Source organism: Piliocolobus tephrosceles, chromosome 15, assembly GCF_002776525.5.
Source record: "Piliocolobus tephrosceles isolate RC106 chromosome 15, ASM277652v3, whole genome shotgun sequence".
NCBI lineage: Eukaryota > Metazoa > Chordata > Mammalia > Primates > Cercopithecidae > Piliocolobus > Piliocolobus tephrosceles.
The window spans coordinates 64,279,972-64,303,431 of NC_045448.1; the positions used below are offsets into that span (position 1 = coordinate 64,279,972).

Sequence of the window (23,460 nt, forward strand, 5' to 3'; positions counted from 1 at the left end):
GTGACAGAGCCAGGATCTGAACTGGGGCTATCTGACTCCAAAAACCCACAGGAAGTGACAGAGCCAGGATCTGAACTGGGGCTATCTGACTCCAAAAACCCACAGGAAGTGACAGAACCAGGATCTGAACTGGGGCTATCTGACTCCAAAAACCCACAGGAAGTGACAGAACCAGGATCTGAACTGGGACTATCTGACTCCAAAAACCCACAGGGAGGAACATTTTCTCCCTTCGGTTTCTGGAGGTTGATTTGCTACCCCTCGCCATCAAAATAGAAAGGAGTGAAAATGGTCAGGCCTTTATCAGGAACATGTAATCTCTTAATGACTGAAGTTCTCTAGTAATACTGTCTTCTTCTTCTTTTTTGTTTTTGGAGACTGAGTCTCGCTCTGTTGCCCAGGCTGGAGTGCAGTGGCGTGATCTTGCCTCACTGCAACCTCTGCCTCCCGAGTTCAAGTGATTCTCCTGCCTCAGCCTCCCAAGTAGCTGGGATTACAGGTGCCCCGCCACCATGCCTGGCTAATTGTTTTATTTTACTGTCTTCTTTATGACATCCCCAGGAGATATGACATGACCACTGTGGTAAGGCAAAGTTAAATTCAAAAGCAAGAAAAGGTACTGAGAAAAGAGAAAAGAAAGAATGGGCACTAATAGGAAAGTATCATTAAAAGAGTGAAAAGATAATGATTTACTAGTAGGAATTACAGCCAAAAAATAAGCAGTGATTAAATGTTGATGTCCTCACCGCTGAGTTCCAACCTTTAGAAAGTTGGCTGGACTCACCTTTTGCTGTTATTTTCAATGATATATGGGAGAAAGGTAAAATAGCCAAGTACATGAAAAAAAAAATACAAGCACTATCTTAAAAGACAAGAATGAGGCCGGGTACAGTGGCTCACACCTATAATCTCAGCACTTTGGGAGGCCGAGGTGGGCAGATCACAAGGTCAGGAGATCGAGACCATCCTGGCCAACATGGTGAAACCCTGTCTCTACTAAAAATACAAAAGTTAGCTGAACGTGGTGGCATGTGCCTGTAGTCCCAGCTACTCGGGAGGCTGAGCAGGAGAATCACTTGAACCCAGGAGGCGGAGGTTGCAGGGAGCCGAGATTGTGACACTGTACTCCAGACTGGCAACAGAGTGAGACTCCATCTCAAAAAAAAAAAAAAAAAAAAAAAAGACAAGAATGAGACTGGTTATAAACTGTTTTTTTGGTTTTTTTTTTTTTTTGTATTATTAACTCATAGTAGTGCAGTTTTAAAAATTGAGGTAAAATTCACATAACCCTAATTAACCTATTAACCATAATGTATAATTCAGTGGCACTTGGTATATATTTATTATATTGTGCAACTTATCACCTCTAACTACTCCCAAGACATTTTCTTCATCCCACAAGGCAACCCTGTACCCATAATAATGCAGTTTGCAGAAATACTATTAGGAAAGTTGGCAAAATGGAGGAAAGTAAGATACTAAGTTCCAGTGGTGTGGCAATAAGTGAGAAGTGGCTTAAGGATGAACATAAAATAAATAAATATTTAAAAAATAGTATTTACCAAATTTTTGCTGGAACATTATAATGTACAATGTATTGTGCAGACTGTTGAATACTGTGGTTGGAGGGAGGATAGGGAAGGTAGCAAATATGAATGCAATCTGATTTTAGTCTACAAAAGAGCTTGTAATCTCAAGATGAATTCAGACATGTCATCAATGGTACAAGGCAAGTAAGAGACAAGGGACTGGATGGAAAAAGGATAAGATACCAAAGGAAGGTGATAAGAAGTATATTTGTTCTGTTTAGATTAAGCAAAGTCTAGTGCTTGAGCCAATGACGATTTTCTCTTTAAGACTATGAAGAGAGGATAAATGCCAGACAAACTGCTAAAATCAAGGCAAATGTTACATGGGCACATGACGTGAATCCCCACTCCCTAGGAATAAATGAGGAAAGAGGGGAGATAGTTAAGGCTCCATGTGACTATTGGTCTTTATGGTGTTATGGTACGTAGACACTCTTACAATAAAGTACAAGCCAAATCCAAGACACAGATGGGGGAAAATGAAAAGAGGGTGCTATGCAATTATAGCTTTCAAGGCATCATTTGTGCATTTAGGACATATCAAGAATGAGCAACATGAGCTGCTATGGATGCCAACAAAATAAAAATGGAACATAAAGAGGAATACCATAGCATTGAAGCTATAAAGACTAGGCTTATGCTCCAAGATGGAAGAAAATGCAACTGCTGGAGACTAAGCTTCAAATTCCACCCTGACCAAGACGAAATGGCAAATCATGCTATAAAGAAAGGTGATTTGTAAATAGAGAAGAGGGGTATATTTCCATAAGATAAAATGAAGAAGATCATCAATGGAATGTAAATATTGAGGACCTAAAAACTATGATAAGAAATTATCAAAGTACTCTTAAAGGAGATATACACTTATTAAAGAATAAATAATAAACCAGAGTACTACATTGAAACAACATATAGGAGTCTACAGGAAATAAAGGAATAAGTATAACCAGTTAATAGTAAATATAAAACAGAAACATCTTACAAAATGTTTTATTTAATTAAAAAATGACAGTTCTACAATAAAAATATTTGATAGGGGCAGCAAATACCATTGCATGAGATATGACATTATTTTTGGAGTCACTCAGCCAAGATTAAGGGAAGGAAAGAAGTGAATTATAGTTTTGAAGAAAAAGCTTATTGGTCTTATTCAGGGGAAGGGATAATGATGAAGAGTAAATCACCAACTTGAAAATAAAGACTCAGAAGGCAGAAACATGAAGAACTACAGATATGTAAAAAGTCAGGAGAATTGGACATATATGCACAGTACTGGAGAACTGAGCAAAATATATTAGAAGAAAGAGGAGAGTGAAACAAAAGTATCAGCAAAGACAGACAAGAGAAATCCATTACACTGCTAAGAAATAAAGCTTTTCTGTTTTGGTGGATGAACAACTATAAATGGGTATAAAATATAAGTATGTTTGGAAAGAAAACATTTGAGAACCAAATGAGTTAGTGAGGGTGAAAGTACTTTAAAAATTACAAGCTAATATACAAATAAATGATTTTATCTCACTGGAGCATAGCAGTGATGGGCTTTCACATAGCCCAGGCAAGGAGGGCAGAAGCATTTAGCTGGTACTGTTCAGTTACCATAAACCACAGTGACCAGCAAGGGCAAGTGTGTTGAAGACTGGGATTGCCAATGACTGTCATCTCTGTACTCTTCAGTGCTGGCTGGAAAAAACCCTCCGGAAAATCTTCCTGTGCAGAATCTTCAATTTGTATTTTTTCAAATTGGGATATAATTCACCTACCATAATATTCACCCCTTTAAAGTGTACAATTCAGTGGCTCTTAGTATATTCACAAAGTTGTGAAACCATCACCACTATCTCATGCTAAACATTTTCATCACCATAAAAAAAAAACCTGTGAACCCATAAGTAGCCACTCATTTCCCTCTCTTCCCAGCCTCTAGAAACCAAGAATCTACTTTGTTTCTATGAATGTGCTTATTTTAGAAATATCACAGGAATAGAATCATACAATAGGTAACCTTTGTGTTTGGCTTTTTTCACTTAGTGTTTTTAATGTTCATCCATGTTGTAGCAGGTATGAATAGTCAGACCATTTTAAGGCAAAACAATATTCCATTGTATAGATAAACTATGTTTTGTTTTCCATTCACCAGTTGATGGACATTTTCATTTTTTTTATTTCCTTTAATTCTTTTCTAGTGTGCAGATATTTGGGAATTACTCTTACATTCAATTAGATATATTCCAAGTATGTGATAAAAGGTTCTTAAGATTAATTTTAAGATAATTTGTACAAAAATTGGCAAACATCACAAATGGTCTAGAAATGAATAAAGTGGCTTTTTGTATGTATTTACATATATAACCACTTTATTATACATGTAATGCATATAATGCCTATCTAATGAGCCCTCTCTAACATCTAACTTTCCCTATTTAGGTACACATTTTCCATCGAATGACTGCTCTTTGTCAAAAAATTAATTAATTAATTAATTAAAAGGCCATGACTTTTCTCAGTGCTCCACATGAAACAATATCTCAAGTAAATCTTCACTTCACTGGATTAAAACTTGTATGTTCCATCTACAGAGTTAGTGTTGATCTTTCTCACAGAGTTGCATCAGCTTTAACAAACATTTGAACATCAGTATGCAAACAAATGTGAACCTAAACCATTGTTGAAAGCTGACCACGGCAAAATGCATGAAAGAAAGGAGCTGGATATAAATTACTTGCTAAACCTGCAATTTAAGTTATTGCACCTTTTGATTTTTTTTTCTTAATTTTCCTCACTGAAACCAAACATAGGCTGAGAAATTTTAAGTTGCAGAAGGATAGATAGATGGAGATAGATGATAGATAGATAGATAGATAGATAGATAGATAGATAGATAGATAGATAGATAGATGAAATTTCCCACTTAAAAAATATGCCCTGTGAGTGGTTCTAATTTAGTTGAAGGGGTTTGGGTAAGTTCAGATTTCCATGGTAACTCTGATATTTATTCATTAAGCAAACATTTGTAGAATAACTACTTACTCTGTGCTAGGTATCTTGAGGGCTACAAATACAGAACAATATTGCTTCTGACCTCATGAAAATGAGTATCTAGTGAAAAAAATAAGATATGAATACAAATATCTATAATATAGAGTGGAAGTGATAGCTCCCATGATAGAGATGTAAATAAATTGTCACAGGAGTTCAGAAAAATTATAGGTCCCTTGCAGTTAAGAAAGACCAAGAAAAGCTGGGCAGGCAGAGAAGGTGATATCAGAATGATGGCCTTAAACTGTAAGGAGAGGTAGAATCTGAACAGGTAGAAACAGGGAGCAAGAACCAGTGGGACAAAGGGACAAAATCAGAGCATTTCTGGGCATGTGCAGGAAGAACAGGAAGCTCAGAAGGCTGTGGGACAAGGAGCAATGGGCCACAGGATGGCAAGCGGGGTTGGGTCAGACAGCGCAAGGCCTTGGATGCCATGAGAAAGAGTTCCTATTTTATATTGTAGCCAACAGAGAGCTATTAAGGTATTTGAGCAGGAAAGTAATAGGGAAGACCTGTATATGGGAAACATAAACTTGTAATCCAAGTATAAAATCATGTAAAAAGGGTTGGAGGAAGGGGTCCAAGGTGGGAAAACCAGTTAGGAGTCTATTACAATGGTCCACAAGAGAGAGACACCATCAGACTAGTAGGGGCATGGAAGAAAGAAATATTATGAAATCAGAATCGAATAAATGTTTCATATTCTTGTTGTTAACTGTGTTCCAGAAAGCTAAATTCTATTAAGTTAATATAGAAACAAGCTTTGATTGACTGGTGACAACATCAGGCACCTGTAAGCAAAGATACACAGAAAATAACCCTAGTTCTCTGTTAAAAAAAGAAACTTATAACACCAGTGGTTTCAAGAGTCCTTTCCAGTTAAATTTTTCTTTTTCAAATACTTAATCCATCATTAGGATTCTCCAGGGAGAGTTCTCATAATCCAGAAGTTAAGGAATGCGAATTCTAGACACTGAGCTCTAGGCCAGTTTGCCCCACCTCCAGTTTTACTGACAGTGAAACTGAGCACCATAGAGGAACTGACTTGCTGGTTAGAATGCAAATCTCCTAATCTCTGACCCTTATCTCATTAATGCATATTCTGCTGTGGATAGTCTATGTTGGCTAGAACTGAGGTATCAAAATAAAGTAACTCTTTTAGTTCATATGGGGTTAAAAAAATTGGTTTCAAATAAATAGCAAACAAAAAATATGACTCCATCAGAAAATTGGAAATCTGCAAGGCATTGCTGTCTGGATGGAATACTGATGTACCACATGCCTTACTTATCAGGCATCATAAAATACTGGCTTAAATGCAATGTAGCAACCACTTGACTCTGTGGAAAACTCTGATTACTTAGGGGAATTCCTGAGGTCTTACAGAGAACTTGTGGTCTCCAAAATATAATACCAAACATTTTTTATTGAGAACACCAAATATGTTTTTAATAGAATTCAATTTAGGATTTCAGGAAGTAACTGAAAATCTGCAGCCTATAGGCATTGCAGAAATGAAGGAAAAGGGCATCAATCTCTCAAAATTCTGTCAGGAAAGGAGTGGCTATTTCCAAAGTTCTTTTTCCTTTGGAATAAGCTGCTTGCTGGTGCCAAAGAACAGCTCATCAGCAATGTTGTTTGATTTTACAGGGATGTTTTGAAAGAGAGAGAGAGAAAAAAAAAGGAATGAATGCTGTGATTTTTTTTTTTTTTTTTTTTTTTTTTTTTTTTTTAAGAGTTGACAATTTTATTTTCACATTTCCCAATATAAACGAAAACTGCATCTTTTTTGTCCTACTTCTCCCCTCCAAAACTATTCTCTTTGATAGGACAGGGGAGCAAGTCTTCCCTATGCTGTTTAGAAAACTCAGTATTACAGCAGCATGATCTCCTGGTGAAGCAGAACAGGTAATACAAAACTGATACAATGAGGCCTCCCCTCTATCCTTATCTGTCTGGTCGAGTCATTCCGGGCCGAGTGGGCACCATCATGGGACGGGCAGGAGGTCTCATCATTGGGGGCCCAGGCATCATTGGCATGTGGCCTCCCATGGGCGGCCTCATTCCAGGAGCAGGTCCCACTGGCATCATCCCAGGAGGAGGAGGGCCCATCATTGGCATCATGGGAGGGCCCCCCATATGGGGTGCTGGCATCATACCAGGGCGAGGAGGACCCGGAAGGCTGGGGGGAGGTGGTATCATCGCCCCTGCAGGAGGAGGAGCAGAGAATGGAGTAGGAGGTATCTTTCCTTGTTGAAATGCAGCCGTTGTTTTGTCAATCAGGCTCTGAGCCTGCTCTTCCATCCATTTCTGATAATAGTCTTTCACATTCTCTTTGTGTTTCCTTCCACTGCAGTGTGTCTTTCTCACAGATGGAGAGTCATGGGTGAGGTATGTATCGCAGTAGTCACAATAAAACTTGGGCATGTTGCTCTGCAGGCCGTTGGCCACTCCTGCTGTGATTTTTTTAAACCTCATATCCCAAAATCTATAATAATTTTGCTGCTTTTTATTTTTAAAAAACAAAACCAAATGTTTGAGATGTGATTTTGAGTCTACCATGTTCACTGCAGGCATATTACATCAATCTTATTACAAGATGCAGCATGTAATTTCTTTAAATGCTGCCAAAGACAAAGTCAAAAAAAAAAAAAAAAAAAAAGCCACAGATTACCTTATAGACTCAAATTTAAGAAATCCTTGTTTTTCTTAAAAAAAAAAAAAAAAGTTCTTCTATATGCAACTCATAAGACAGTAAAAAACCACAGCTATAAACTAGCATTTCTCTACCTCTCCTGGAGGGCTCTCATCCTCCAAAAATGCACAGGGATGTCTCATGTGTGCTCCCAAAACAGTTATCTTGGCTGCCATGTGGTTCACAATTCTCCTTGCCTGATATAAGCAGCTGCTGCCAATCCCTCAAGCCATGTCTGACTGCCCACCAAAAGCACTACCACCACTGTTGCAGTTGCTGATGTGTGCGAGCAGGCCTCCAAGGCTCAAAGTTCAACTTCAAGGACATCAAAGATGTTGATGGTCCTGGAGCCAAGGCTGCTGCCACTGGCACCAATATTCATGCCACAAACAAGCTGCACTCTCTGTGTCCTAAGAAGATTAGCAACCACCAACTCCTTTAGTTTCTACTAGGTCTTATATTACAGACACTCTGGGGTCACAGAACTCAGAGACAGATGAGGTAGGTGTTCAATAGCTATTTGTTGAAAGAATGAATTAGTCCTCCTGGCTGGGCTAGAAGCAACCTGAGTGGCAGACATCATGTGTACTCAGACATGTTCAACCCCATCTGCTGTCTTAATACAACCTCTGTACTTGGTTCTTCCTTCCACTGGGATGAGTTCTTTCCTGGAGGCTACTTGAGTTGTCTTATAAGTAGAATTCCAGAAGGCCCATCCCACTAGATACCAGGCAAGTCTAGATACGCCTGAATCCTGGGGAAGATAAAACTTAGGCTCAAACTTTACCACATGCTATCTCTCTTCATCTCTACTAAAAATACAAAAAACTAGCTGGACGAGGTGGCGGGCGCCTGTAGTCCCAGCTACTCGGGAGGCTGAGGCAGGAGAATGGCGTGAACCGGAAAGGTGGAGCTTGCAGTGAGCGGAGATCTGGCCACTGCACTCCAGTTTGGGCGACAGAGCCAGCCTCCGTCTAAAAAAAAAAAGGAAAATACAGAACTGACATAATTATACAAATAATTCAAGTTTTTGTTTTTCATTTGAATTTACAAATTGGCAGCCTGTAGGCTGAATCTGGCCAGATGACTTTTTTTAAGCACACATGATTTAAAAAATTTTTGTTTGAGTTAGTATACATCTAGATCAGTGGTTCTCATACTTGAATGTGCTTCAGAATCAAGCTTGTTACAACTCGAGGGCTTGTTAAAACTTAGATTGGGCCGAGCGCGGTGGCTCACGCCTGTAATCCCAGCACTTTGGGAGGCTGAGGCGGGCGGATCACGAGGTCAGGAGATCGAGACCATCCTGGCTAACAGGGTGAAACCCCGTCTCTACTAAAAATACAAAAAAATTAGTCGGGCGTAGTGGCGGGCGCCTGTAGTCCCAGCTACTCTGGAGGCCGAGGCAGGAGAATGGTGTGAACCCGGGACGGGGAGCTTGCGGTGAGCCGAGATTGCGCCACTGCACTCCAGCCTGGGTGACTGAGCGAGACTCTGTCTCAAAAAAAAAAAAAAAACTTAGATTGCTGGGCCCCACCCCCAGCATTTCTAATTCCATGGCTCTGGGTTGGGGGCCAGATAACTTGAATGTCTACCTAATTCCTAATTAGGTAGGATCTGGAGACATATTCTGAGGACCAGTGCTTAGGTGCTCTGTAGTTTTCCCACACCCCCACCATTCCCCATTGCATTTCATCTGACCCGTTTTATTCACTTCTATTACTAACTGCTTGGCCTGTGAGTCTGAAAAGTCTGCGAGTCTCAATATCTCAGGTGAAATCCCTTTTACAGTGTGACTCATGGAGATGATTGTGTTAATATTATCCACTTTATTTCACTTGTAATACGTGGTTTATCTATGACCTCACAACAGAATGTTCAGCAAATGGGGTCTTATTTTTTTATCAGGTCCACTATTGACATTTGCTTGTTCCAGAGATCACCCCCACTCCTTCTCCTGTACACATAGATCTGCTTGATATCAGCTCAATCCAGAAGTGGAAAATGAGAAAGGCCAGAATGCTTATGACAAATGAGAAAGCAATTTCATTTTTGTCTGTTTGATCATGTCACTTTTAGAATTAAATGATGATTTTTCAAGCATATCTGTATTTGAAATTTTAATCTATACCTTGGTCAAAGACCAAACATTGCCTGAAAACCAAATACTGATTATATTCATAGCTATAGGCATAGTAATATGTGATTTACTGTAAATATGTATTTTTATCTGTAAATATGTATTTACAGATAATTTAAATCTGTTATAAAGGATACTTATGTTTTTTAAACTTTTTATTGAAGTATAGCAGATAGAATTGTACACACATCATAAATGTACAGATCACTGAATTTTCACAACTGAACACACTCATATAATCACCACCCAGAGCAAGAAAGAGACCATTACCCAGCCCCCAAAATCTCCCCCAACAACCCTTTCAAATATTAACTCCCAAGGTTACTACTATGCTGATTTCTAACATCATAGATCAGTTTTGCCTATTTTTTAATTTGTACAAATGAACTTATACAATATGTACTCCATATGTCTGGCTTTTTTGGACCAACATTATGTTTATTAACTTTTTTTAACTTTTATTTTCGGTTTGGGGGTACATGTGAAGGTTTGTTATATGGGTAAACACGTGTCACAGGGGTTGTTGTATATATTATTTTATCACCCCGGTATTAAGCCCAGTACCCAATAGCTATATTTTCTTTTTCTTTTCTTTTATTTTCTTTTTTTTTATTACACTTTAAGTTCTAGGGTACATGTGCATAACGTGCAGGTTTGTTACATATGTGTACTTGTGCCATGTTGGTGTGCTGCACCCATCAACTTGTCAGCACCCATCAACTCGTCATTTACATCAGGTATAACTCCCAATGCCATCCCTCCCCCCTCCCCCCTCCCCATAATAGGCCCTGGTGTGTGATGTTCGCCTTCCAGAGTCCAAGTGATCTCATTGTTCAATTCCCACCTATGAGTGAGAACATGCGGTGTTTGGTTTTCTGTTCTTGTGATAGTTTGCTGAGAATGATGGTTTCCAGCTGCATCCATGTCCCTACAAAGGACACAAACTCATCCTTTTTTATGGCTGCATAGTATTCCATGGTGTATATGTGCCACATTTTCTTAATCCAGTCTGTCACTGATGGATATTTGGGTTGATTCCAAGTCTTTGCTCCCAATAGCTATATTTTCTGCTCATCTCCTTCCTCCCACCCTCCTAACCTCAAGTAGACCCCAGTGTCTGTTGTTTCCTTCTTTGCATTGGTAAGTTCTTATCATTTAGCTCCCACTTATAAGTGAGAACATGTGGTGTTTGGTTTTCTTTTCCTGCGTTAGTTTGCTGAGGATAACAGCCTTCAGCTCCATCCATGTTTCCATAAAAAAAGATCTCATTCTTTTTTATGGCTGCATAGTATTCCATGGTGTATATGTACCACATTTTCTTTATCCAATCTGTCACTGATGGGCATTTAGGTTGATTCCATGTCTTTGCTATTGGGAATAGTGCTGCAATGAACATTTGGATGCATGTGTCTTCACGGTAAAATGATTTATATTTCTCTGGGTACATACCCAGTAATGGGATTGCTGGGTTGAATGGTAGCTCTGCTTTTAGCTCTTTGAGGAATCACCACACTGCTTTTGTGGAAAGCAGCAATCTAACTTTTGTGGAAAGCAGTGTGGTGATTCCTCAAAGAGGAATGATTGAACTAATTTACACTTCTATCAACAATGTATGTGTTCCCTGTTCTTCACAACCTTGCCAGCATCTGTTATTTTTTTACTTGTATTGATAATAGCCATTCCGAGGCCGGGCGCGGTGGCTCAAGCCTGTAATCCCAGCACTTAGGGAGGCCGAGACGGGCGGATCACGAGGTCAGGAGATCGAGACCATCCTAGCTAACACGGTGAAACCCCGTCTCTACTAAAAATACAAAAAACTAGCCGGGCGAGGTGGCGGGCGCCTGTAGTCCCAGCTACTCGGGAGGCTGAGGCAGGAGAATGGCGTAAACCCGGGAGGCGGAGCTTGCAGTGAGCTGAGATCCGGCCACTGCACTCCAGCCTGGGCGACAGAGGGAGACTCCGTCTCAAAAAAAAAAAAAATAATAATAATAGCCATTCTGACTGGTGTGAAATGGTATCTCACTCTGGTTTTGATTGGCATTTCTTTAATAATCAGTGATATTGAGCTTTTTTTTTCATATGCTTATTGGCCTCATGTATGTCTTCTTTAGAGAAGTGTCTCTTTATGTCCTTTGCCCACTATTTAATGAGGTTGTTTGTTTTTCTCTTGTAAATTTAACATTGCTAATAAACATTAACGTCATTAATGAACACTATGTTCATTAACATTGTTATATATAATCATAGTTTGTTCACTGTCATTGCTGTATAGTATTCTATTATGTGATTACACTACAATTTAGCCACTCTACTATTGATGAGCATTTGGATTATTTACATTTTGGTAGGGCTAGAAAAAGTGCTGCTGCAAACATTCTCACATATGTCTTTTGCTGCACATATATGTGTATTTCTATTAAGTATATAGCTAGGGGTAGAATTGCTGAGTCATAGGACATATGTATATTCAGCTGTAGGAGATTCTGCCCAAAAGTTTTCCAAAGTGGTTGTGCCAATTTATACTTCCGTTAGAAGTGTATCAAAGTTCCAGTTTCTCCACATTGCTTCCAACACTTTGGATTTTACTTATGACTCTAAAGAGAGTTCTGACTAGATTTAAGTTATTAGTGTATTTATCTAATTTTCATACATCTTCTTTTTTTTTTTTTTTCTTTTTTTTTTGAGACGGAGTCTCGCTCTGTCGCCCAGGCTGGAGTGCAGTGGCCGCATCTCAGCTCACTGCAAGCTCCGCCTCCCGGATTTACGCCATTCTCCTGCCTCAGCTTCCCGAGTAGCTGGGACTACAAGCGCCCGCCACCTCGCCCGGCTAGTTTTTTTTTTTTTTGTATTTTTTAGTAGAGACGGGGTTTCACCGTGTTAGCCAGGATGGTCTCGATCTCCTGACCTTGTGATCCGCCCGTCTCGGTCTCCCAAAGTGCTGGGATTACAGGCTTGAGCCACCGCGCCCGGCCTAATTTTCATACATCTTAAGTTCACTGCACAACTTCTATTACTCTCAAACAATAAAGGCATACATCTTTCTTTAATAAATGATTGGGCTTTGCAACCAATTTGTAAATAGATACATTAATTAGTGAATTTGCTAAGTGAATATTCCTCCTGCCATAAATTATCTGTTTGTTTTTAAGCCACAGAGTATATTCTGAATGGGAAGATATGATTATTCTCTGTGTTTGCAGCTGTAATCTAAATGTGTAACCAACATTACTTTGCATTTGGTAACAGGCAGTTGTTATTTGTAGCAACTCTTCCTGCAGGTGACACTCTTCTTCAAACCACAATTTCCATAATACAGTTAGAAGTTTAAGACTTCACTCTAGTCTTACTGTACAAGGTTATTTGTCCATTTGCTGCTCCTAGTTCCTACGGCCCAGAGCCATGCCAAACATATGAGCAGTTAATTGTCTTTTGGTATAAAAACATAGTTCTTTCTCCTGTCCACAAGGGAATGAGGGATATATAATTGCTTTACTTCTAGTTCCTTCTGCTTATGCATTCTTGGCACATCTATTTTGTGAAATTCTGTCCTGATGATTTTGGTATTAACCAGTTTTGGTATTAACCAAAATTGTGGTATGTGGAAAGCTATTGCTGAGAAATTTTATATTCTTTATGGGATATCTGGGAAGTCAGATGTTTCTGGATAATGTCTGTCCTTAGGGAAGAAAGCTGGAATTTTCTGGACAAAGGTTGACTGTAATGATCAGTAACATATTCTTGATGTTGTGCAATGTCTCTTACTTTGCTGAAAGCTGATCCTTCAAAAATACGGAGACAGAGCACTTAATAAAGACATCTTTTGTGGCATCATCAAGCACTAGCTAGGGAGTCACTCTCAGGCCCTTCAGACCGTCTTTGATTTATTATTATTTTTTTCAGGCTCATTTATCTGCTGTACACCCTGAGTTAAGGCACCTGCACAGAGCTGGGTTTCTCGTGGGCATCTCTGGTAGCCAGCTGTTATAAATACATGCTTTATTTAATTGTTTAATTGAGTGGAAAATGGGTTAAGTAGAGTTGGTCTCTTGTATTTCACTATGCTTAATGTTTACTTTCTCTGCTTGCCTACTTTGAATGATTTCTGGCTTTGATAAATTGCATCTTAAATTTTTTTGGTTCACCTGCATGATTACAGTATTTGCATTTTTTTCAAATTTAATGGCTTAACAATGTAACTTCATTCCTCATTTGCCACTTTTAATCAGAAACTGGGTAAGTGAAAAATCAGTGTTGTGGATTATTTTATTTAAAAAACCCTCTGATTTCTTTAAATAAATCTTTTAAAAATTCAAGTAATTCATAAAAGCACATCAAATAAAGCCCCCTCTTACTACTCAGAAAATGACTATTGCTAACGTTAGGTGAATATTATTCCAGACTTCTCTATGCCTATATACATATGAAAGATTAGACAAACAAAAAGCAAGATAAATAAAAGTAAAAGAAAACTGAATGATATGGATAGCTGAACTCCAGATAAATTTTTTCTCACATGCCAGGCATATTTTAGAGATCTCAATCATGTGCGCTTGGGCTTGACTCAGTCTAATGTCTATCTCTTGGCATAAACCCAGAGGAATTTCTTGACTGTACGTCCAGGAATATTAGTCTCCTCTATCTCTAATAGTTCATCTTATTACAGTATGTGTGTTTTTGTCAGTAGTCTGTTGTTCTTTCTGTAAAAAGATAAAATGGAAAGAAAGAAACAGGAAGAGGAGAAAAGGAAGGAAGGAAGGGAGGAGGAAGGAAGGGAGAAGGAAGGAAGGAAGGGAAAAAGGAAGGAAAGTTTCTATTTCAACGTCTAATTCTAGCTTATAATTTTAGTGGTCCTCTTAATTAAAGTGCCATGTAACTTGTGGATGATACTACACCCAGCATTATAGGGAGACCTAGTGTTTTGTAAGATAGGTCTGGCCTTCCTACTTCATTACAGAATAGGTCCCAAGGATCACTTTGGGGTGGTCATCAGAATTTATCGTGCCCTGCCTGATCCCTATCCTCTCACTTATGAGATAGATTGCATTAAAAGCCTCATCTTGTTCAATGTATTTTATGCAGGCTGCCATGGTAACGAGGGTTCTTTTTTCTTATAAATTCTAATGAGATTAACTGTAGATTATCAACACAAAACTTGAGAGCAGTGATAACTAACAAAAACAAAAGACCCATACGAGATGACATAAAAACGTTGGTGGATTGTTTATTGTATGTTCCACACAATGCCACAGACCATGACCTTGTAGGACATCTGGGTAATGTGCCAAGCAGCACCAGGGAAACTCTATACCCAGTCCTTGCCTCAGTAACACAGAGCCCAATGTTATCAGTTGCATCTCATTACTAGCCTGTAAAGAATTTAAGGGTGCTATAATTGAAAATGAACTGGCCGGGCGGGGTGGCTCAAGCCTGTAATCCCAGCACTTTGGGAGGCCGAGATGGGCGGATCACAAGGTCAGGAGATCGAGACCATCCTGGCTAACATGGTGAAACCCCGTCTCTACTAAAAAATACAAAAAACTAGCCGGGCGAGGTGGCGGGTGCCTGTAGTCCCAGCTACTGGGGAGCCTGAGGCAGGAGAATGGCGTAAACCTGGGAGGCGGAGCTTGCAGTGAGCTGAGATCCGGCCACTGCACTCCAGCCTGGGAGACAGAGCGAGACTCCGTCTCAAAAAAAAAAAAAAAATGAACTGAAAATTTAATAAGAAAGGCCAGCATGACACATGACACAGGCGAACGGAAAGAAGGGAACTAACATTTCTTGAGCCTCTATTTTATCCCAAAAGGGATGTTTACATCTTTTTAATCCCCAAACAACCCCGTGGAATTGATATTGTTTTTATTTTCATGTTACAGATGAGTAAACAAGGCTTGGAGGGGTTGATGTTGTAAGTGGTGAGCTGGAATTTGAATCCAGATATGTCCCACTCCAGTGCTCTTTTTCCTGAGCTGTTCTTCCTACCTGCAAGTTGTTATTCCAGCAAAATTTCAAACTATATTCTAAATGAGCTCTGTGATAAGGTGGTATGTGCAGCCTGCTACGTGGCTTCCCTACTTAATCATTCTTCAGAACATCAGACCCAACTGTTTCAGTAAGGTCATCAATGTTAGAGTCACACTTAACACTAAATGGATTTGGTTACTGCCTGTCCTTGCCACCTGATGCTGCCAGGGAAAATAGAAGAAGAGCTGCTGGAAAGATTTGCTAATTCCTTTGAATAGTTTGTGACATTATCTAAACTTTAGATTCCCAAGGGATGTGTTGATCCTATAGTTTTTAAAAAAAATACATTAAGATATACCTGGAAATAAGATAATGAGGTTTTTAGAAAATTATTTTGTTGGCATTATTTAGACTTCTCAAATAATGTATATGAAATTTAATCCCAAGTTATGAATGCTTGCATGACAGTCCACAGCATTAAGAGATGGCATTCTATTTTAAAGGCCATGTGCACAGTTGAGCAACTTGATATCAAGTGATCTTATTAGGGAGATTACATTGTAGACCTTGTGATACTAAAAGCTTTTTTAAATCATGAGCTGCTTAAAAGTAACAACTGATTGTGATATATTTATTGCAACTTTAATAACATGGAAAACTAAGTTTAAAAATTTATTCACTGCTTATCACTCTTTGTGACTTTAAGATCTCTCAACAAAACACTTGAGTAGAAATCACATAACTTAATGTACAAAACAGAAAGCAGTACTAATTAAAGTGTAATAAGCCCCTTAATGGCAGGGACAACTTATACACATCATGTTCTAAAAAGATAGTATTGATTTCTCTAATCTGTCATAATATGTTCCAGATGTATGAACGGTGGGGGTGTGAAGGGATAGTAGACAGAGGGAGTTATTTCTCATTTTGTTTTATAACTGGATAAACTAAAATAGAGAAGTGATCTGTTGAGGTCATAGTGTTCTTGGACGCACAACACACTTTTAGCTGCATTGCACTTTCTCTCGAGCAGAACACTCATACTTTATAGCTTCAGTTTAAGGAAATAGTGCCTTCTTCTTTGTTTCCAATATACTGCAATCTGAAAGCTGCAACAGCAATGCAGCCCTCTGCTCTTGCTCCCTGACTTCTTTTATGCTGGCCTTTGGTTCAGAATGATACATCATTCCTCGTTTTTATCTTCAGTAAATAAGAAAAGAGTCTGAGAAGAGAACCACCTTAATGTTGCTGCCATCAAAGGAACTGGATATGCCAGTTAATGGATACGCTTCTTCCATAGTTACACTGTCCATACTTCTCTCAATGTTGAAATCAAACAAATTAGTCAGACCAAGGACACAGAACTCAGACTCTCTGGAAAACAGCCTCTCTCCTATATTGTAGTAAATCACTAAATTGCAATTGCTTTAAACATAGATAAATAAAAGAAAGAAAAGAAAAGCAGCTTACATCCTAAAGGGAAATTAACTTACAATCACATTTTTCTAATTATAGTCCTTTCAGTTCTTTTTTCCCCTTTGAGAAGTTTTCTGTATGAGTCTGCCTTTTGGCTCCACAGTCTGCACAACCCAGAGAAAACCCTCTGATTATAGAAACTTCCATGTGGTGAGATTCTAGGTCCCCCTTTCCCCTACCCACCCCACCTCCTGCACAAATAGTTTCACCATCTGTCTATAACACCGCCTGAAATTCCATCATTAAATACATTCCTTCAGATTAAATATATACCCACTTATTTTAAAAATAATAATCACGTCATTGAACATTCCCATAAGCCGAACACAACTATTTATATTACTTTAAATTTCTCTGATATTTTCAGTGCTTCTGCAGATCTTTTTAATCATACAGACAACATGTGAATTTATGATTAGTCTGGTTGTTCATTTGGTGTTAATATATCCATATACCAACACAAGGTATATATTTATAATGTTATTTTTGTAAGTAATGTACTCTACTTTGAGGATTTATAAAGAGTAAGGAATTTGAATTGTTTTGAGTTTTGTCTTTATAAATATTTCTGCCTTAAACATTATTTTACACATTGGTTTGTTCTGCCCTTTAAAAATTATTTTCTTAAATAACCTTACATTTCCCAAAGTAGAAACTTGAGTCAAAGAATGGCAATGTTTTAATATCTCATTTCATATTTCTAATTTGGTTAAAACTATTCCACTGAATGATCATATCAACTGGCAATGCTGCCAGCAACTATGAGTACCAGTTTCTCCACACTGTTGGTTGATTACTCTCATTATTAAATTTAAAAACATATATATAGTATCTACATGTATAGCTAGAACTCACAGTTGTTAGTTTTATATATTTTTAATTAGACAAGGTAATGATTTTTCAACTGTTGTTTGATTATAGCCCTTTCATCTGGAAGGCCTAGAGTCTGGGTATTGGTCTTATAGCTCTGCATTATGATTAAAATCATATGCGCATGTATGCACTTACACACACACACACACACACACTTGTACTCCATCTTATTTGCTCCTTTTCTCTGGAGAATCTTGACTAATATAGGGGCTATTATTAACAGTGTTTCCATGAATGTTCTGTATGTCTCCTGATGAGTATGAGGGAGTTAATGGAGTTACTAGGGTAAAAAGTATGCCTGTTTTCTTCTTTATGAAGTATTGCCAAACTGTTTTTGTGCCCATTTACATTCCCACCAGCACAGCTGAGTTTCCATTAAGACAAATGCTGATCAACACATGGTATTGGCTATTTTAAAATTTTTGTCAATGTGATAGATAGGAAATATCTCATTGCATTTGCATTTTCTTAATCACTAATGAAGTTGAGCATGTTTTCATATGTTTATGGGCCATTTGAGTTTCTTCTTTTGTGAAATGTCTGGTCAAGTGTCTTGTGCAAATATCTACTATTTTGTCATTTTCCCACTGATTTGTAGCAGCTCTTATATACTATAGAGGTTAGATCTTAGTAACATATGCTACAAATATTTTCTACTAATCTGTAACTTGTCTTTGCACTTTTTGTGTTGTCTTTTGACGATCTGAAAATTATCTAAAATTCTTAATTTTAATTTAGTTTAAATTTTCAATCTTTCGCCTGTCTTTTCGTACTTTGTTCAAGAAATCCTTCTGTACTCTGTTGCCATGAGGATATTTTCCTATATTATCTTTTAAATGTTTTAGTTTTGCCTCTTACTTTTAGGTCTTTATTCTCCCAAAATTTTATTTTGTTTATAGTGTGAGGTAGAGACTCAATATAATTTTTTCCCATACAGATATCTTTATCCAGTACCATTTATTGAAAAATTCGTCATTTTTCTGTCATCTGCAATACCACTTCTGCCACATATCTAGTATCTATATATGTCAGTATCTGTTTCTGGACTTTAATTCTGTTTCATAGATCTATTTGTCTATCCAGCACTAATACTATACTACCTTAAGAACCACAGCTTTATTAATGTCTTGAAAGCTGGTAGGGCAACCCCTCCAAACTCATTTGTCCTCTTCAAGAGTGTTTTGGCTATTTTTGGTCCTTTGTTATTCCATATAACATAGAATATTTTAGAATATGATGGTAATGTTTGACTTTTTAAACAAAATCTATCAGAGATTTGATTGAGATTGCATTGATTCTGTACATCAAATCGGGGACAACAGATATCTTTATAATATAGAATCTTCTAGTTCTATTGTTTCTTAAAAGTTTTGTATATTTTGTTAGATTAATTCATAGGTATTTTCCATTAAAAATACATAAGGATGGAATGAATATATATAGAGAGAGGGAGGGAGAGAGAAAGAGAAAAAGAAAGAGAGAGAGTGTATGTGTATGTGTTATTTGCTAACTCTAGCTGCTATACAGAAATGAAATAGAGTTTTATATTCAGTTGGTATCTGGCAACTTTTATTAAATTTACATTCATTTAAAAATTTTATTTTGAATTTTTTTACATATTAACAGTATATTTGAAAGCAATGAGGGTATTATCCCTCTTTCAATCCTTATTCTTTTGATATGTTTTCTTGCTTTTCTTCAGTGACTAGTACATACAGTGTAATGTTAAATAGAAATGGGAATTCTTGTTTTGTTCCTAATCTTAGATAAAATTATTTGAATAAGTAACCACAAGATATATTTTCCTTAGTTTTATTTATTTTTAAATTAGACTGAGGAAGCTCCTTCTATTCCTAGTTAACTAGATGTTTTTATTATACATGAATGTTACATTTTATCAAACACCTTTTCTGCATTTATTGATTGAGATGATCGTTTAAATTTTCTCCTTTAACATGTTAACGTGGTGAATGACATTACTAATTTTTTAGTATAAACCAATCCTGAATTATTAGGATAAACCTAATTTGATATATTATTTCATACCCATTGCTGGGTATGCTTTTGGTAATATTTTATTACTGGCATATATTTTGAAGCTTATCCCTTATTTCTTTAAGTGCAGTAAACATTTTAATTTTATAGCTGGTAGTGAAATACATGTGGACATATTCCTTGTAGCTCTTGCTTCTGCTGTTTATCACTCATGGTGCTTTTGTTCACTGGTATATTTTGTTGTTTTTTTCTTGTGAGTTGTTCATTTTACTTATTTTTATTTCTTTGAAGTCTTTGAACACTGAGATGATGGTGGGATACTACAGATTAATTTGCATTTGTTTCTGACCAGCCATATGAAGGCACTACAAGTCTGGGATGCTCTAATTTAAATTCTTAACTTGCGGTTTTTGGTAACACACAGTTTCTGTGAATTTGTGCTACAAATTTGTGTGAGGACCATCTTGTGATTCCAAATTTTCAGCAACTATTTTTACCTCCTGTACTCTTTGCTAAAGGTCAAGGATATTTTCTTTTTAGACCTCAGGGACAGGACAGGGATGGACTTATTTCCAGGTCATGCTTACACTGACTATTTAGAACTTGGACGTCTCAGTTCTTTTGAAGTAGGGGATGAGCTACCTTGTCTTTGTTTCCTGCTCTGTGGGCTCTGAAGATTCAGGATAACCAAGGCTCAAATTTATACAAGTTAGCAAATAGACTCAGAAAGAAAACTGGCTAAAATGCTACACTTCTCCAAGTTCCCTTCCTCTTTTAGTCCCTGGTCTGAGGCTTCCTTACTTTCTTGAACAGACAGTCCCCAATTTACAATGGTTTGCTTATAATTTTTGACTTCATAGTAGTGCAAAGGTGATGTGCATTCAGTAGAAACCATTTGAGTACCCATACAACCACTCTGTTTTTCATATTTGGTACACGAGTTAATAAATTACATAAAATATTCAACACTTTATTATAAAATAGGCTTTGTCTTAGGTGATTTTGCCCAACTGTAGGCTAATGTAGGTGTTTTAGCACCCACCTAGCTGTTTAAGATAGGCTAGGCTAAGCCCTGATGTTTGGTAGGTTAGGTGTATTAAACGCATTTTTGACTTACCATATTTTCAACTTTCAAAGGGTGTATCAGGGAATAACCCCATTATAAGAAGCATCTGTAGTTCACTGATGCTTTTAAGATTTCTTGAACACATAATCTAGAATTTCTTGTTGTTTTCTTAAAAAAGTACAAACTAGGTGCCTAGTCATCCATATTATGTGAAATTACTATATTAAATGTTTATATCCCCATCCTATACTCTTGCTGTTATCTTCATTTTGCTATTATTGTTTATAAATATGCTCTTCCAATGCAAATATTCCTTGGGAGGGACAACACATTAACTGTGAACTTAGTTTTTGTTTGAAATAGTTTTTGAGATGTATTCCTCTGACAGCTGTGACTAGAACTCTGAAACAGTGGGAGAATATATATATTTGTGATAAAAATAGGTAAGAAAAGAGAAATGATTTTGAAGAATGAGATATTATTAAAGAAAAATAGACTGGAACGGTATATTACCTCTGGGCAATAGATGTTTGGGAGACACAGGGAGGCATCAGAATGGATGAGAGATATACTTAAAACTCCCAAAGATAGGAAGGCACTAAAATAAATTTCTCTTGCCTCACAATTTTGCCTAGGTTTAGTTATATAAGCATAATTAGAATAACTTACAACAGAATTCCTACAAAATTAAAAACTCTAACTCAGAAGGCAAGCCTAGCTAAACTCAAGGTTTCCTGAAATATTTTGGTTTATTTCACGCACAACCTTGGTAAAATAAACAGGAAAGCATATACTTTTTTAAAAAACCTGAATATAGAGATAGTTTTACTTCAAATTTTTATTCTCCCCACTGCTGCCTGTTTTTTGTCTTATTGCAATAGCTAGGACCTTCGTTACACTGCTGAGTACAAGTTGTAAGGGTGGGCCTTCACTCTTTGTCATCTTAGGGGAAAAGAATTCAATGTATGATCATTAAGTGTTAGGTTAGCTCTGGGTTTTTGTAACTGCCTTTTATGAAATTGAAGAAGTTCCCTTCTATTCCTAATTTGCTAAAAGTGTTTTTATAATTGGGTGATGTATTTTGAAAAATGCTATTTTTGCATCTATGGAAATGATCTTATTTTTATTCTTCATTATTCTGTTAAGGTGGTTATAGTGATAAATTTGTGGGTGTTAAACCAATCTTACATTTTTGTGATATGCCCTTCTTGGTCACTGTATATTATTACTGATATATATTGCTACAATCAATGCATTAAGTTTTCAAAGATTTTTATGTCTATGTTCATGGAAAATATTGCTAGGCAAATTTTTTCTGGTAATTTCTTTGTTAGGTTTTAGTATCAGAGTTATGGTGGCCTCACGAACAAGTAGGAAAGTGTTCCCTTCTTCTGTTTTTTATAAGAGTTTGTGTAAGATTAGTGTTATTTCTTCAGTGAATGTTCATCAGTGAAACCATCTGAATCTAGACTTACACTGTGGACTATTTTAATTTCAAAAATGGATACAAGACTATTCATATTTTTGTTTAATCTGTATTGACTTTGGTAAATTGCATTTTTCAAAGAACTTGTCCATTTTATTTAAGTTGCCATATTTTTAGCATAAAATATTAATAATGGTATCTTATTATCCTTTTCATGCCTGTAGAATTTATAGTGATAACCTCTCTTTTATTTCTGATACTGGTGATTTATGTTCTATTCTTTTTTTTAAAGACACATTTCTTCTGCATCATGATCAGACTATTACATTTAGCAATCAACAGCATGGGTGCAAAAAAAAAAAATCTACATTAAAACCCATTGTTGGAATGCTGTACACTTTCCACAGAATAAAAACTAAAATAACTTGTTATACAATTAGTCACAAATACAGTCCTCAAGTTTTTTGCCCATACACAAGTATTTATCTAAAACGCTTTTTTTTTTTTTGTAGCAGCTAGGCCCTGCCAGCACTGTGCTTGGTTGAGTTCACAAACCTGTCGTAATCTGTAGCTTCTGTGTCCCTTCTCCAGCTTTCTTCTCCTGCTCAGCTTTGTTTCCTGGTAGTAACTAAATTCTTCTCCCACCGTCGTAGCTACTGCTGCTACCAAAATTGACATAGCCACCTTGGTTTTGTGGTTTGGCAAAGTATTGGCCTCCGCCACAATAGGGGCCAGTGCTTCTGCTTCCAAAGTTCTTCCCTTCATGGGTCCAGAATTTAAAGACTAATTGTTGTAATTGCCAAAATCATTGTAGCTTCCACCATCTTCAAAATTGCTTCAATCACCAAATCCATTATAGCCATCCCCACTGCCACCATATCCACCATGACCACAGCATTGAAGTTTCCTCCACAATCAAAGTTATCATTTCCACTGAAGCCACCTCCACAACCACCACCAAAGTTTCCAGAACCACTTCATCCTCTTTGGTTGGGTGAAGCACTATACACCTCTTGTTTTGGCAGGGCTTTCCTAACTTCACAGTTGTGGCCATTCACACAATGGTATTTCTGAATGACAATTTTATCCATGGAGTCATGGTCATCAAAGGTTATAAAGGCAAAGCTCCTTTTTTTGCCACTGCCTCAATCAGTCATAACTTCAATCACTTCAGTTTTTCCATACTGTTCAAAATAATCT

General features: G+C 37.3%; 1 protein-coding gene and 1 long non-coding RNA gene across 4 annotated transcripts in view; both read right to left on the reverse strand.

Annotated features, from left to right (window-relative positions):
• The window catches only part of LOC111550546, a 201,806-nt gene that overhangs the window by 75,401 nt on the left and 102,945 nt on the right, over positions 1–23,460 (reverse strand). The gene's annotated exons all lie outside the window — the stretch shown is intronic.
• Positions 6,362–7,078, reverse strand: LOC111550545 (U1 small nuclear ribonucleoprotein C). Its single transcript, XM_023224029.2, has one exon. The coding sequence runs from the start codon at positions 7,053–7,055 to the stop codon at positions 6,576–6,578; it is 480 nt and encodes a 159-aa protein (XP_023079797.1). The 5' UTR covers positions 7,056–7,078; the 3' UTR covers positions 6,362–6,575.